The sequence below is a fragment of the Pavona decussata genome, unplaced genomic scaffold (assembly GCF_977016875.1).
Source record: "Pavona decussata unplaced genomic scaffold, jaPavDecu1.1 SCAFFOLD_134, whole genome shotgun sequence".
Classification (NCBI taxonomy): domain Eukaryota; kingdom Metazoa; phylum Cnidaria; class Anthozoa; order Scleractinia; family Agariciidae; genus Pavona; species Pavona decussata.
Window position 1 is genome coordinate 4,062,478 of NW_028145547.1, and position 15,999 is coordinate 4,078,476.

General features: G+C 35.4%; 1 protein-coding gene and 1 long non-coding RNA gene across 2 annotated transcripts in view; both read right to left on the minus strand.

Annotated features, from left to right (window-relative positions):
• The window catches only part of LOC146467827 (alpha-mannosidase 2-like), a 30,750-nt gene extending 14,778 nt beyond the window's left edge, over positions 1–15,972 (minus strand). The window contains exons 1-15 of the mRNA XM_085125217.1: positions 15,757–15,972; positions 12,836–13,093; positions 11,887–12,031; positions 11,336–11,507; positions 10,234–10,367; positions 9,815–9,988; positions 9,000–9,085; positions 6,785–6,885; positions 5,486–5,618; positions 3,921–3,965; positions 3,440–3,491; positions 2,207–2,276; positions 1,780–1,860; positions 1,056–1,238; positions 341–458 (exon numbers count right to left, since the gene is read on the minus strand). Coding sequence (XP_084981343.1) covers positions 341–458; positions 1,056–1,238; positions 1,780–1,860; positions 2,207–2,276; positions 3,440–3,491; positions 3,921–3,965; positions 5,486–5,618; positions 6,785–6,885; positions 9,000–9,085; positions 9,815–9,988; positions 10,234–10,367; positions 11,336–11,507; positions 11,887–12,031; positions 12,836–13,093; positions 15,757–15,894 — 1,890 coding nt within the window. The 5' untranslated portion in view covers positions 15,895–15,972. The remainder of the gene's footprint in view (positions 1–340; positions 459–1,055; positions 1,239–1,779; positions 1,861–2,206; positions 2,277–3,439; positions 3,492–3,920; positions 3,966–5,485; positions 5,619–6,784; positions 6,886–8,999; positions 9,086–9,814; positions 9,989–10,233; positions 10,368–11,335; positions 11,508–11,886; positions 12,032–12,835; positions 13,094–15,756) is intronic.
• LOC146467828 (uncharacterized) lies at positions 4,448–5,229 on the minus strand. Its single transcript, XR_014867622.1, has 2 exons — positions 4,792–5,229; positions 4,448–4,680 (listed from the first exon to the last, which is right to left on the minus strand). It is a non-coding gene; the product is annotated as an uncharacterized LOC146467828 (long non-coding RNA).
• Positions 15,973–15,999: the final 27 nt, after the last annotated feature.

Here is a 15,999-nt window from a genome sequence, read left to right on the forward strand (position 1 = left end):
TTGCAAGTTTGAAATGAATAGAAAAAAGCCTTTTCATTTGACACGAAAAGTTTCCAGAATTTTAAACCAAACATTTGGGCTAAATAGAGAGCACCCCAGAATTCCAAGCAGAGCCACACCAAACCCCTCAGAGTTGTTCAACATACCAGCAGCTTTTTGTCTGATATCCTAAGTTTAAAAGCTGTGAAATCAAATATTTTACAAATAATCAAGTTCTGCTGAAATAATTAAAGATGAGATTCACATGAATTTAAACCATTGCGCCATTTTTGCTCTTCTGTCAAAATGGCCATCACGCCCATAATATAAATAAACCCTCTACAGAAAAGCCTGTACATACAAATTTAAGAGGAGGAAGCACCGGGTCTGGTGGCTTATGGTGTGACTTGTCAGATGTCAGCAGATAATGTGCGGAGTCCTGTATTACTCGCTGTACATCATTCAGAGACTGAAGCATTCTGTTGATGAAATGTGAGACATACATTAATTAGTCAGTCAGGAAATAGTCCAAACAAATCATTCCGTATTCAACTCTTATTAACTGACTGGCCTGAAAGAATTCTGACAAGGCCTCATGCAAAAATTCCAGTAATTCTGAGCTAAAACAACAAAAACAATCTGAAAAGTCATTTAGGTCAGTTATGCTCTCAGCTCTTCACTTAAAACTACTACTGAGGTCCATTTTATGAGGTTTTCGAAACAACTGAACATAATTAGCAAACACTAATAAACTTACAGCCCTTGCAACTACATGTACATGACTTGAAGTACTACAATAAGGTTGGTTACGATGGTAAACAAGAAATTCATAACCTAATTCACCCTTATGACAACTCAAAGGGGTGCCTGGAAAAAAGCCCTAAGTGACTTCTGATAAACTGCTAGATTCTCCTTCCATATTTTCTTGTTTTTGCTTGTGAAATAAAAGGAGAATTTGACCTTACATCAAAAGTCACTTAGCCGTTAGAGCCTTCTTCTGCAAATCCCTTCAACTGCAGGTCCTAAAGGGTGAAACATCTAATTAAACTGCAAATTATCTTAAGTGACGCTTGTACCTTGTACCATAATCTACCACCACAAAGTCCTTAGCAGTGCCAGTGATGCCATCGTGATGCTGAAACACACCCAAGTTTTGACGTGCATTAGTCAGCAGACCATACAACTGCTCCACAGCAAGACTGGAACTTCCATGATGACGAGCATGCGCTTCAGCCAAAGAGAAAATTATTTCAGCAGCCCTTAAAAATAAACATTAGTTAGTTAGTTAGTTCGTTTATTCATTTGTTAAAACAAACCAACCAGAGTAAGTAAGGTAATAAGCTTTTTTCATTCATTACCAATAAATTATATTTTTATTTTCACGATTATTAGTTCTACTAGACTTGTTAGCAGGTGGAAAATTCAACAGAGTTTTTACCTAAAATGAGGTTAGTAGGGTTAATTGACATACATAAAAAAAATTGGCGGCTATCGACAAAAATGGTCTATAATTATATACCTTTAAGTATAAATTATATACCTTTAAGTATAAACCTATATACCTCTAAGTTATAGTATAAACTTTAAGTATAAACTGCTAGAGTTTTTAATAAAATAATCACACTGAATTGGCAAAGCCGCACACTTGTTGCACAAACTATATAAGCATATACTTTTTAGGTACGAGGTGGCCTCAACTATAAGCCTGGTGGTTTCTAGAGGTCACCTCGCCATACATTAACCACTCAATAAATTGTAAATATGTTAGAAAGAAAGGCAAATAAACTTCAAACTTCAAACCTGTGGTGTGACTCCAGTGCCCTATCCATGTTCTTGTAAAAAGGTCTTGATGTGTAGTAACCGCTCCAGTAATGATCATCCCTAAACAAATACACACACAAAACTTTGTTTCAGCTCTTCGTGAACACTAACTCAACCTAACTGTGATCAGGCTTTTCTGGAGGACAATGAGAATGCCGGATACATTCATTTAACAAGTTACCAACTGTGTTCTCTCCCCATAGTACACGAGCCAATCAGCATGTAAATGTATCAGCAGTCATGATAGTTATTGCAGCTGTAACTTAGTAATTATTGATGTACACTAGGTGTTACAGAACTCTACCAAATGCTGATAAGAATTTAGTTACCTGGCAGCTATCTCCAAATTGTCAATGGATAGTTGATCCTCACTAGAGCATGCAAATAACATTACATTTCAATTTACCTATCAGCGTATGTGTAGAAGTCCCCACTGAGGGCTGGAAAGCCTTTTGGTTGACTCCCAGGATCAGCACCTAAAAAAAGTTGCTTTAATTCAGCTGGAAAGCTTAACTGAAGGGAAGCCAAATAATAATAATAATAATAATAATAATAATAATAATAATAATAATAATAATAATAATAATAATAATATTATAACAATAATCTTTATTTGTGCTTTTTTTTAATGTACATAGTTGATTCTTACAATCTTGTAGTGGTAATACATAGAATTAAATTGATTATTAGTTAAAATAATGTCCAAGCAAGGAAGCTAAATGAACCATTTGGTTATCTTGTTAGCTCCCTGGCTAATTTAGGTTCTAGATAGCAGGCAAAAAAGAAAAAAAAATGAAAAAGCAAAAGGAAGGAGAATGGTGATAACCACTCAAGCTCACCCTTCCCCCCCCAAAAAAAAAAAATAAAATAAAATAAAAAATTACCAGCCCTTCAAGTGTGAGTAATGTGTTTCGTCATCACCATCAGCCAATTCAATTTTAATTTTAAATTGTTAGAGGTTGGATCACCTTTGAAAGGCAGAGTAGGGTTTGCTGGCCTCAAGTGCAAAATAATGATCATTGACAAAATAACTTCAAAATGGAAGGAGCACTTTTAATAACCCATCTTATCAGAAGGCAAGTCCAAGAGAAAAAAAAAACATTACTAACTACTAGGAATAATCAAGGATTAGCAAAGTGCATTCCACCTGTCTAATCAGCTTCTAAAATTATAGGGTTTTTTTTGTTGGGAAAGATTTCCTCACAGCCCCTATATTAATTAATTATACATGTACATGCATCACTTAATTATTACTGACACGGAAATAGTCACTATTCTGTAACACAGATTTCATTTGTGTAATTTAAGTGTATATTAAGAGGCAAGGAGGTAGCGTGGTCGAGTGGTTAGGGTGCCGGACTTGAAATCCGGAGGTCCCGGGTTCAAGTCCCACTCTGACCGCTAGCTGGAGTTGTTTCTCGGTAGCCCCAAGTTCAACTCCTCGGCCGCGCTTGTAAATAGCCAGCTGGTCTGCCTCCTGCCAGTTGGGATTTTCAACCATGTTATTTTCAATTTGTATTATTTCTTTATGAAGTTTAATGCTTGGCCCCACTAGCACTTTTGCTATAAACACTGCCGAGGGTAAAAAAAGGTTATTTATTTTTATTTATTATATTGAAAAAAATTGTACTGTATTTACCTGTGGTTTTATATAGTGCATTGAAGTAATCACTAAGAGTCCCAAATTGCACCTGCCAAAAAAAAAAAAAAAAACAAAGAAAAAAAAGGAAACAATGCAACATTTACTTAGCATCAATCCATCAACTATGTCATGTCAAATGTATCATACAATATTTAAGGTTTCAAACAATATTTATTATGATCTACATTAAGGAGGAAAAAATCAAGGTTCATGTAGGTCACTACACTAAAATTCAAGATAATTAAACAAATATTTCTGCTGGTTTTTTTTTTTTAATTCCAGTTTGTGTGATTTTACACCACATTTCCACTTCCTGTATACTGCACAGTCACGCAACTTTTGATAGAAATTTTGACATCTGACATGTGCCCCTTAGCTCTAGCATGGCTGTGGTACACTCAATATATGTTCACACTCAAGTTTTTAGCTGCAGCGCTGAATCCCCTTTCAAGCCTACTTTTAAATCCATTTTAGTTACCTTTGCCTTCATCTCTGGATGGGAATTGATATGGTCCATTAGTTTCTGTGAAATAAGATATGTTTACAAAAACTGTTAGTATTTTTTACACATAATTTTTTTGTAGCAATGACTACGCAATTGTTATACAGCCTGGTGAACCAGTCAAGAGAACACTTGTATAAAGAAAATGGCTGCCAGTGCCATGCTTTCCCTGTGAAATATCAGAGAAATGGCAACAGCAGAAACTTCATCTTGATGGTGAATCTTTAACCAGACAAGGGTATATTGGTATGTGAACATTTGATTGGGTTAATATAAAGTGCATAATTCCAGAAAAAAAAACCCTCCCCTCCCCTCCCCAAAGAAGGGAATTTTGCTTAGACTCCACCCCCCCCCCCTCAATCCAACTGGAATTTCAATAGGCCATTTCCGAGTTGCTGTGAACCTCATTATGAAAGCGAGGCTAAGTGTAAAGTTTTTGTTATGAAAATTAGTTTTCATTCATATACAAACAAACTAATTACACAGGATGCCCGCAGGGCATGACGTGTCTAGGTTTCGGTCGGGTATCTTTTTTTTTTCTTCGTCGTAGTCACAAATCGCCACATTAATTTATGCATTAAAATATGTCCTCCCCTGGTAGGGATGTATTGTTCTGATTGTCTTCAACAAAAGCGGCCCAATCAAAATCTGTTATTCGGGCACATATCACGAGAGAGGGGACCCACTCATCCCTTCCTGTGTGACGTCAAATCATTATTTGATTTATTCATTAAACCTTGATTAAATTCTATCCTCTCCCGGAAGGGATTTATTGTTCTGATTGTCTGGAACAAAAACAGCCCAATCAAAATCTATTATCGGCGCGTATATCACGAGGGAGGGGAACCACTTATCTCTACCTGTGTGACGTCAAAGCAAGTCATCATTTCGAAAAGTTGTTTTTGTTCAATGGCGACTACATGTATGAATTTAAGACTTTGATCTGCCGTTTTCAGAGAGAAAACAAACCTTTTTCAAGCAGTAAATCGAAATAATAACTTCTAGGTAGTACTCGACAGTTGAAACGGTGGAAATTGGGAGAGTTCACAGCAAAGAAACTCCGCATTAAAAAACAGATCGAATTATCAACGCGAAGGGTTAGAGCTAGAGGAGGCCAGACCAGTTCAGCGGGGTCATGACGTTATTGCATAGTTATTTCTGGTATGATTCCTAGTAACACAACGATAAGTATCACGCAATATATCTGAATAAAACCATTCAGACAATTATTTAAATTGCCAAGGGAGGATAGTTTTCAAATATCTGCGAAACATACAATGGGGAATAATTGGGGCTACATTAAGCATTCCGTATAATGCCATTAGAGGGGCATCTTGTTTTCAAATGAAAAGCTTTTGCACTTGGCCTCGCTTTCAATTGAGGTTCACAGCAACTCGGAAATGGTCTATTCCTTCATACTTTACCTTAGATTGAATTTGTTGGCCTTTGAGACACCCCCCACCCCCTGGGATTTTCAATCGCTTCCATAGAGGAGGGAGGGAGGGAGGTATGGGTATTTTCTCTTTGACATCTTCCAGTACCTGATAATTAGTGTACTGCTCGCGAGTTTCAAATGTAGTTTCATATCGGAAGTCATCTCCCAGAGGAACAAACAAGACATTAGTCTTGTAAAGTTGTGCTTTCTTTTTGTACTGATCCAGAAGCATTTTGGACCTGTAAGAAGACAAAAACAAACTCCTGACTACAGATGTACTATAAAGCATGCACTAAACACTAAGGCCACTTAATATTACACTAGGTCCCAGTTATCTCAAACTCCCAAGGGAAATAAAAAATTGTTCAAGAAAGTGGGGGTTCGAAATGATGGGGTAGGCATATTTTTCCTAATGTATGAGTCCTTCCTAAGTGAATGTAAATAATTAAACTTGAATGGGTAAATTCTCTATTTAAATTCAGTGTGAAATCACAGAGTTCAGACAAATACAACAAGTTACTGTAACAAAACCTGAAGTTGACGTTGTAAAGACGAGCAAAAATCTCACATTTGTTATTAATAATTAATAATAATAAATAATAATAATTATAATATTATTTTAATTCATAAGATAAAAAAACTACATATCTTATGTTACAAAACTTCCAGTTTAAAAATTACAGCGCAAAATCATATTAAAAAAATGTAAAATCATAAGGCTAGGTCATATTTAAAAATTAAGTGATTAAAATAGGAACACTCCACTTGATCTGTGTTCAATTTCGGCCAGTGACTAGATTTGTGTCTTAGATTGTATTGTGACCTTCATTTTAGGCATAAGGTTTTTCAGAGGATGTTTCTCTTGCTGTTTAACCTTTACAAAAACATTCCTATCTTGTTTATCTAATAGATCATAGATATTAACTGCTTAAGATAGGTATCTCCGCTTGTGACACCGGTCCAGGAAACACTGTTAAGTGCAATAAATTTTTTTCTTATAAGATCAACTATTCCTGCGAGCAGTAAATCAACACCATTATCGCACTTTGAGATAGCAGGATTAAATAAAATAAATAAATACTTAATTTAACACTCCCAATGGGCTTTTCAGATTAAGTTAAAATTAGATAAAGAGAATTGGCAAATTGTTCAAGTTAATGGGTAGTTTAAGATAACCGAGTTTGAGATTATAACAGAGTTATTTTCCGCTAAAATTATGAACAAAACAAATATGACCAAATCTAAGGAAAGAAAACTTTCCACATATGATAGCAGGGAGTTCAAGATAACAGGGTCCTATAATAATGTACTAGAAATAAGGCAGATCTGTCTTGGCCCCTTCCTAGGCATACTGGATACTCTACTACAATATCTGAAAATTGTAAACTGAAGTAACCTGATCTACCTCTGGTCAACATTGTTGTTGTCAATTCTTTCAGGTCGAACTCTCCATGGACATGTGATACCACCATTGGGCAAGCGACGGAAATCAAACTGGCAGCAAATCTTAACAGAAAACAAAGATTTCTCATTTTAAAAAGGCTAGAATATTCACAAAAAAAACCAATAACAACAAGAACTCTGACTAGTAAGATTCAAAAACTCATTAATAATTCATAAGCCCATTAACCTATCAACTGGTTGATACAACATCACGTGCAGTGCCGATAAAACCTCCTTCTTATTAGTATGCTGTGTTAAATGTTTTCTCTTATGCTAATTTCCAATGTTCACAAAAGCATTGATCATCGTTATGAACTCTCTTCAGGGTCGGAAATTAACTTTTTTAGGCAGGCGCCAAGTGGCGACTGAAATTTTTTTTTCAGTCGCCATATGGAAAAATGTGGTCGCCAAAAAGCAGTTCCTTCGCACCGAAACACAAACCAAAATCTTGGGTTGCCAGATGGAAAATTCTGGTCGCCAATTTTTCTTTTAAGAATCAGAACAAAGAGAATGCGTTTGGGGCCGCAATGGCGATTTATACACCTACCACTGAAAAACCACGACGAATGAATCGAATGCCGGCTATATACGCAGTTTCAAAAGCCAATCTTTTTAAGAAGTATTTTTATAGTTTGTACCTTAGTTTATTTTATTCACACGGTAATGTATTTTCGTTTTCTTTTAAACATATGATTGTAAAGCGCTATTGATCAGCACGTGTAAATACGCGTTATATAAATTGGTAAATTATTATTATTATAAGACTGCTAAATGTTTCAAGTCAACTTATTACCTTCTCTTGTCTCTACCTTTTAGAGAAAAAATGTACCCAATTGAAAAACTGCCGGTTGGTTCTTTGCTCTATGTTCAAAACCGTAGATGATCTTTCCTTTCGCGTTCTGTCAAGGCGATCGACGGATCGCCATGTTGTTCGTACCAGGCCACAACCGTGCAGCATTTCTCATTCAAAAAACATGGCGGCGAAGCTTCGCACTGCTCGAGCTGTGAAACATTGTGATACATTTATAATAACAGGAAAATCGGTGTTATACTTCAAAAGCAGTGGAAAGGTAAAAAGTAAGTGACCAATTGGCGGGCGGCTTTGAATTTTATTTTTATCGATTTGGCTGAAAATCAAAGTTACTGTTTGTATAATGCCCGGGGGAGGGGGGGGGGTACTCCCTTATATGGGCTATATAGGTATGTGCGGCGCCAAAGGGTATGGTTTTTCGGCTGTTTTGGTCATAAATAGGGTATCGCTTTTAGCCACTTTGCCGCCATTTTGGTAATAAATAGGGTATAGATTTTTGCACTGTAGTCCTGGGTTCGTTTTTTTTTAGAAGAAGCTACTTCAGGTCATAAATAGGGTAGGGAAAATCGCAGATTTTGGTCATAAATAGGGTAAGGGTTTTGGGAAGCGGGCCGCACTCCCCTACCCAATTTTTTTTGGAGTACCCCCCTCCCCCCCCCCCCGGGGTATAATGATTGTGGCATGAAATAGTTAATCGCCCGCTGGCGACTAGTTATGAAATTCTGGTCGCCAGTGCAAAATTTTTAGTCGCATTGGCGACCAGGAAAGCGCAATTTCGGACCCTGCTCTTGACACACGCTTTTCCAGGAATGTTTTTGAAACTGTTCAAAAAACTCACAGCACATGTTTCATCGGGTCCAAAACCACTTGGCTGCACCTTGTGGTTTTAAATCCTGATAAAACACTGCTCCTTGTGTTTTTAACATTACATAATATTTGGTTTTATCAACCAAGTTGATAATGTAATTTGGCCACCATAAAGAGATTCAAGAACTGAGGTTTGAAGCAGATTCAGATTTACTCCATTATGAAGGGCTCGTGATCATGCTCAAAACATCGGCACTCAAATCTCTTTACGGCGGCCAAATAACCTTATTCAACTCAGTTGATAAAAAACAAATATTCGTTTCCACTCCCCACCAACACAGCACCACAGTTCCTTAAAGTTTAGAGACTAACCCATTACCAAGTGAGAATAAACTGGTGATTAGTTTCAAATGATTTTTATCATTGATAGCTATAAATAATTAAAAATTAAAGACAAAAGTTAGTAACAAGCTATCAAACAAAGCCCAAATTCTGAGGCATTGAGAGTGGTGTTAATTTGCTAGATTAATAATAATTATTAAAACATTAAGTGTCCCACCTGTGGTTCAGGGCCACATGTGTGAGGAACATCGTAACTGTAAAATGGCATCATGTGGCAAAACATATCTGTTGATGACCCATGATCTGAAATTAAAGGCACATTTGCCATGTTTACATTGTGGTATTATTATTATTAATTATAATAATAATAATAATAATAATAATTATTATTATTATTATTATTATTATTATTATCGTTATTATTGTTATTAAAGTAAAGGTTTAGATAAACGTAAATTAAGCAAGTGAAAGTACACGAACAATGTTTTGGTGTCGTCATGACGCCATTACCAAGTTCTTCTTCTGACATTGACTTTATTTTTGACATTACTCCGAACTTGATGAAGGCGTCATGGTGCCACCGAAACGTCGTTTGTTTTTATCGTTTATTTTCACTTGCTTATTACTATTATTATTATTGTTATTATTATTATTATTATTATTATTATTATTATAATTATTATTATTATTATTATTATGCAAATTCGATTCAACTTAGCCTTTTTACAAACCGCTTTTTATCATTAATTATGTAACCTTGATAATGGCGCAAGATGCACCGAAACGTCAGTTCCTATCACTCATATTTCTTGTTTCATGTATTTCTAAATCATTTCTTTTAAGATTATTATTATTACTATTATTATTATTATTATTATTATTATTAATTTTTTTGGTTGAAATTATTCCTTGACAAACCAGCTTGATGTAATGTATCAAACACAATGAGTGTTCTCCATATTTCCAAATACCTCAACCTGTCAGACAGGATTACAATATGACACTACAAGGCCCATAATGGAGAGGGCTTACCCCAGTTTTGCCGCCACATGAATTCCAGATTTTTATCTCTCGCAAGGTGCTTCTTTACTTGATAATGGGTCCGCTGAATCAACATAGAGTGGAAACCCATGCGACGCAGAAGGTACGCCATGGTGGGCGTGTGCCCAAATGGATCGATAGCCCACCCAGACATTGGCTTTATTCCTGGCAATGAAATCAACAGTATTGTTAACTACAGTTCTTGTCCTCTTCTAGCCAGCAAATATAACAAACTGTTGCATTTCTCTGAGTGTTTGAAGTAACACGATTCTGACATATTAGTGAAATAATATATTATTAACAAAGCCAAACAAAAATAATAAAAAATACAGTCAGCCGTTTCTTGATTCTCCCCACTGTACACAGGGCTACTACACAAGAAAATGTTTTCGTTATTTAACTTAACTGACCTGAGCCCAGATTTTTTGCAATCCACTGATGGCCTTCAATCATCTGATCCAGCATGGCATAGTAATGAGTGTTGGCCTCATCATTCATCACCCATCCACCAGTAACAATCTCTAACTGTTTATTATTGAGCTGCCTAAAATAATAATAATAATAATAATAATAATAATAATAATAATAATTATTATAATAATAATAATAATAATAATAATAATAATAATAATATCATGGATCAGGGCAAGGGTGTCCTTTGCGTTGCTGAGGTCAGCATTACTATGCCTAAGAGGTTCGCAAGCTACAAGGAGGATCCATCTAGAATTGACAGACATTGACTTTGACATCGAGAAAGGACATGCAAACATTCATTAAAAACATTGGGAACATAATTATATTTCTTAGTTTTTCTTATTTTTCTTGGTAGCCTTCCATTTGTTGTCGGTTTTTATTCCCTTTTTTTTAAGATTTTTAACTTTGTATATATTATTGATTTTTCTAATAAGAATAGCATAGTAACTTTATGAGAAAAAAAAAATCGGCCCGAAAGTTGTCTTATTTTTCATCGAAATGAATTGTAAATAGTTTTTAATGGTTCTTTTTTCTACTTTTAACTTGTGAATAGCAATTTGCTTGAAATATGATAATAATAATAATAATAATAATAATAATAATAATAATAATAATAATAATGATATTATTATTTTTAATAAGAGTTGTTTTTTTTCTTTTTTTTTTATTCGTCATCAAGGACTGTATTTTAACTTCCAAATTTATTTTCAGTGATGATGAATTGAATTGTAAATAGGTTTTTAATAGTTCTTTTTTGTACTTTTAACTTGTAAATATTGATTTTGCTCGGAATATTTCAATGAAGAGATTATTATTTTTATAATAATAATATAATATTAATAATTCGAGTCTTCTGAGTCTTTGTTTCTCCCTTATTCACAATAATAATAATAATAATAATAGTAATAATAATAATAATAATAATAATAATAATAATAATAATAATAATAATGATAAGAAAGGACTAATTATGTAGGGGAAGGCAAGACTGTTTTGAGCTACGTTAAACAGCAACCTAGCTGGGAAGATGGTACTTACTCAAGAGCAAGTTTCTTCCTTCTTTCATCAGCATCACCCCACCACATTGAGAAATACGATATTTCTGCCCAGATAAATTTCCTCGTTTTGTCAACTGCTAGTGCATCAATTACGTTGTCAAGAATGTGCCGAGTCTGCTGATTATAATACTGGTCTAGCGTCTTGATCCAACCTAAGCCAGAGAAAAATTAATAAGACAGTATAAACATCAATCATTGAATTTCAGAGAGCAAGTTGACTAGGGAGGTGGATCCTCCAGCTGACTTGTGGATGTAACAAACTAACAACCTTGAAAATATAATATTGTACGACACAAATGATGGATAAGAGAATTAACTCTGCAGTGTAAAGTAAACTATGTTGTGAATCCATGAATTTCCCACTGAGTGTTAGCCCTAGCAAGGAAATGGAAGACTATACAAAGCAAAGAAAAAATATTTGGCAGAAGACACTAATATTCTATAGTGCTAGGTCTTGGAAAAATCTGCAAAGAGTTTGATTGGAATTATGTTTTCGTGTTTTTTAATAGCCTACTTCAAGATTAATTTTACCTGGGTCATTGTGTGAGTGAGGTACCACAAAGACATTGAGAGGTTCTTTGTCAAATGAACTGTCATCATATTGAACATTCCAGCCCTGCTTCCATGCACCACCATCAATATTATCAAAGGGCATCATGTCAAACATGTCTAACATCTACAACAGACACATACAGTAAAGTATAAATTTACCGCTATCAACGTTTTACAAAACTAGTGTCCTGCCATTAAGCCCCACCATCCTCGTGAGTGCCAAAACAGAAAGTATCGGAATGCAACTGCAGTTTACAATGAACTTAGTTTACAGAGCAACGATCACTTATGTCAAAGAAATGTAACTATATTATTATTTATAATGTGCAGTTCCAGAAAAAATCCATACCAACCCCATGGAATGTCATCAGAAATTCCTAGGGGAGGGGTGTCTTAGAAGTCAAAATTTTAGAAGCAAAGTATGAAGCTTAACTGGAATTCCCTGGGGGACAAGGGGTGCAAAACAAAAACCTTCCATGGGGGGAGTATGGATATTTTCATACATAAAAAGACATTAATTAAAATTAGCAACCAGGCAACGAATTAGAAGGGAAGGAACAGGGTGGACTGTTTCTTTGAAAGCTTAATACACTGTACAACTGTTTCAAGATATTCTGTTAGGTAAGCTGCACCCTCCAATTTGGAATGATAATTTCAGAAAAAAAAAACTGTGGCCTATGATTTGTAGTAGTAGTCAACATCATAGATCAGAGTAATAGACAGAAACAACAATTTAAGTCTATTTAAAGGGGTCTTAAGAAATATAATTAGTACATTAAACTAAGCATTAAATCATCGCCTTGAGGCAACCAAATCCTTAACTGCCAGTACATGTTCAGAAGCCTGTTGTCTTCTCAGTTTTACCATTCCCCCCATCCATTTGCTACGAAGCAAGAGGGGCCAACTTGACACTAAAAAAAAAGTTCACCTTAACATTTGCAGATTTTCCAGATGCTGTTCCAGAAAACACACAGCCATCATCAACATCACCAGTTTGTACTTCAGGTCTTCTGACTAAGGAGGGCTCACTTTGCTGTTTGTCAACAGCTTTCTGGCCTTGAAATCTTATTTTCTCAACAGTCTGCTGCATACTATTCATAATTTTCCCAGATCTCTGTAGGTTGCCCTCAAGTTTACCCATATCCTTCTCAAGACTATTCAGAGGATCTTCTATTTTCTTCTTCATCTGAAATACAATATGCAAAATTAATATATTTTACGTAAACTGTGAAGTTTAAACTCATCCAATGACATTATACAGGGCTGTCATTAAGTTTTCAGCCATATGTTGCATTAAGCTTCACACACTGAGTAAAATAGCCCCTCAACCATCAAGATCAGCCGTAACATCAAGGTTCTTTCAAAGGTATTCAGCCTATCAGGTGTTACGGGTTACAGCCCTTAATGACAGCTCTGTTATACATGGCATGTTAATATTATTGAGGGCTGAGAGCAAAACCGACTGAAATGACTTTTCAGACTGCTTATTGTTCTTTTATCTCAGACTCACTGGAGTATTGGCACATGCCCTTGAATTCCTTCAGAAAACACTGCTCCAATGCTAACCTGAGCTAAAACAACAAAAAGCAATCTGAAAAGTTATTTGGGTCGGTTACTCTTTCAGCCCTTCAATTAATCTTGATTAACAACGTTCACCGTGAATCAAAATAGGATAGGAGCTTCTTCTGCCATCAGAATCTGGAATAGTTACTACTGCCTTCCAGACAATATTGTTCCAGCAAATCTCATATCAAGGACTCAGACAAACCAACATGCACCCTCTGTTTAGAAATTCTTAGTAATATCTGAACAGCAGTGAATCACGAACAGGGTTAAAGAAAAACCTCATCAGGCTCGTTTATTTAAAAAACCCAGCAGGCTCTTTAATACTATGCACCTTTAAAAATAAGCCTCAAATATTTGTGTTGTGTTGCATAGAAATTTCAGCTGGTGACAAGATCTCTTGAAATTCACCAGTAGCCAGCTGTTTGTGATATTCCTTTATCCGTAGGCTCATCAGTATGTTCTCCCGTGAGAATTTGCTGACTTACTCTGCTGAAAAAACTGATCACTTTTTACCTGATGAGGCTTTTGCATCGTAATGGTTTATATATGTAAAAATTATATATTTTGGCATCACGGAGAAAAGTGCAAGGGGAGAAGGGGGTAAGGGGTGTGGGCCGGGGGGTGAGGGGCAAAAAAGAAGAAGACCAATAAATTATAAATTGAGGACTGGGGACACTATAAATCAGTCAAAATAAAATTAATATACAAACTGAACATAAAATTTGTTAAAGTCTTGAATGTGGGAAAAAAAGTGCCACTGTGTATGTAAAATAGGCCTTATCACGATTTTCAACGCCATTTTGACGGGTAGGCAAACAGGCTTGAAATAACAGTGTTTGTATGGAAATCCGATGTCAAATAATTCTCATAAAACATCGCTTCCGAAAAATTCATGAATTGGAAACTTTTGGCACTAGGGAAAGGATTTTAAGAACAAAATTGGAGGGATGTAGCTGTGACAAAAAGCATCCAGTCGTATTTTGAAATTTCCATACATTTCCCTCTATTTTTTCCCGCGCACTATTTTTAGTAGCAGTTCACGGCTGGTTCGCAATACAGACAAATGTATGGAAAGTTCAAAACACGACTGGACGCTTTCTGGCACAGCTACATCCCTCCAATTTTGTTCTTAAAATCCTATTCCTAGTGCCAAAAGTTTCCAATTCATGAATTTTTCAGAAGCAATGTTTTATGAAAATTATTTGACATCGGATTTCCATACAAACACTGTTATTTCAAGCCTGTTTGCCTACCCATCAAAGTGGCGTCGAAAACCGTGATAAGGCCTATTATAAATTTAGTATGAACTGTTTAACATTGTGCCTTTAAATAATTTATTACTGTGTACTTTTTTCGAATGCTAACTCAGCTGTTGATAGGCTACCTTTTTAAAAATAAATATTAATAATCTTCTTTCATGGAGCATGTTTTTTCAGGTCATGAATAATATTATATAAAGTGAAAATTAATGTTAATAAGACCAGCTTTGAACTGAACTCCTTCATATTTAAAAGTAATATAGATCTTTCTCAAACTGAGTAACTTGTATTTTTATTTAAAGAAGATTAGTATTTTAAGTTTTAGTTAACTTTTTTTAGACTGTTGCATTAAACAATGCTCGAATAGAAACTTATGGTTACGTACGTACATCGGCTAGCCTAACTAAACATCTTTCATCAGTGGAAGTAATCTACTTAATATCAACTTAAATGATTGTGTTTCCATAGAAAATTCATAGAATAATTATGCTGTGAACTATTCACAAATTGTTCCTCCCATACAAGATATTACGTGCATATATATTGAAAACGGAAACCTTAATGAGTGAAATACAATTCGAGTTTACAATAAGCTTCTTCGAAGAATTTTTATGCGACGTGTACCAAAATGCAAGAGTCTTTAAAATGGCTGAAAATGATGAAAAATATGTCCATGTAGTTACAATAAAGCGAATAACTATGCACGTGTACAATACAAGGAGCTTTGATAAAATGCATTCATGACTGGGCAAAATAAACCAAAACAGGCTTTATAAGCTTTAATAAATACAGAAATCCATCAGCTACAGTACAGGAACGTTAACAAGCTCAAGTTTTGCACAAGATGGGAAGATCTATTTGGTCAAAACCAAAAATTTCAAGCGTCTTAGTGGTTTTAAGTCATACATTTCCATCTAACTACCAAAAACTAGAAAACAAGTTAACGCATGCACTAAATTTAGCTTAAAAGCTATGAAGTCTAAAAACGTACGCACGCAAAGAAAGCCTCATGTCACACATTTACCTCAACTTTGAGGATTTCTTGAGAGGAGGGAAGCCTTCCCAACTGATCTACCACCAAGTACATGGATATAAACAGGACACAGAACATGGCCCCGCCAAGTAGGACTATCCATTTTTTCATTGTCAAGCCGAAAAACATAAAAGAAAAATAAATTCTGGAGCAAATGGAAAACAATGCTCCGACCAATGCTCCTTCTTTCTGGCTCTCGGGGTGTTGGAAGAATGGACACTAGTGTCAAGACTC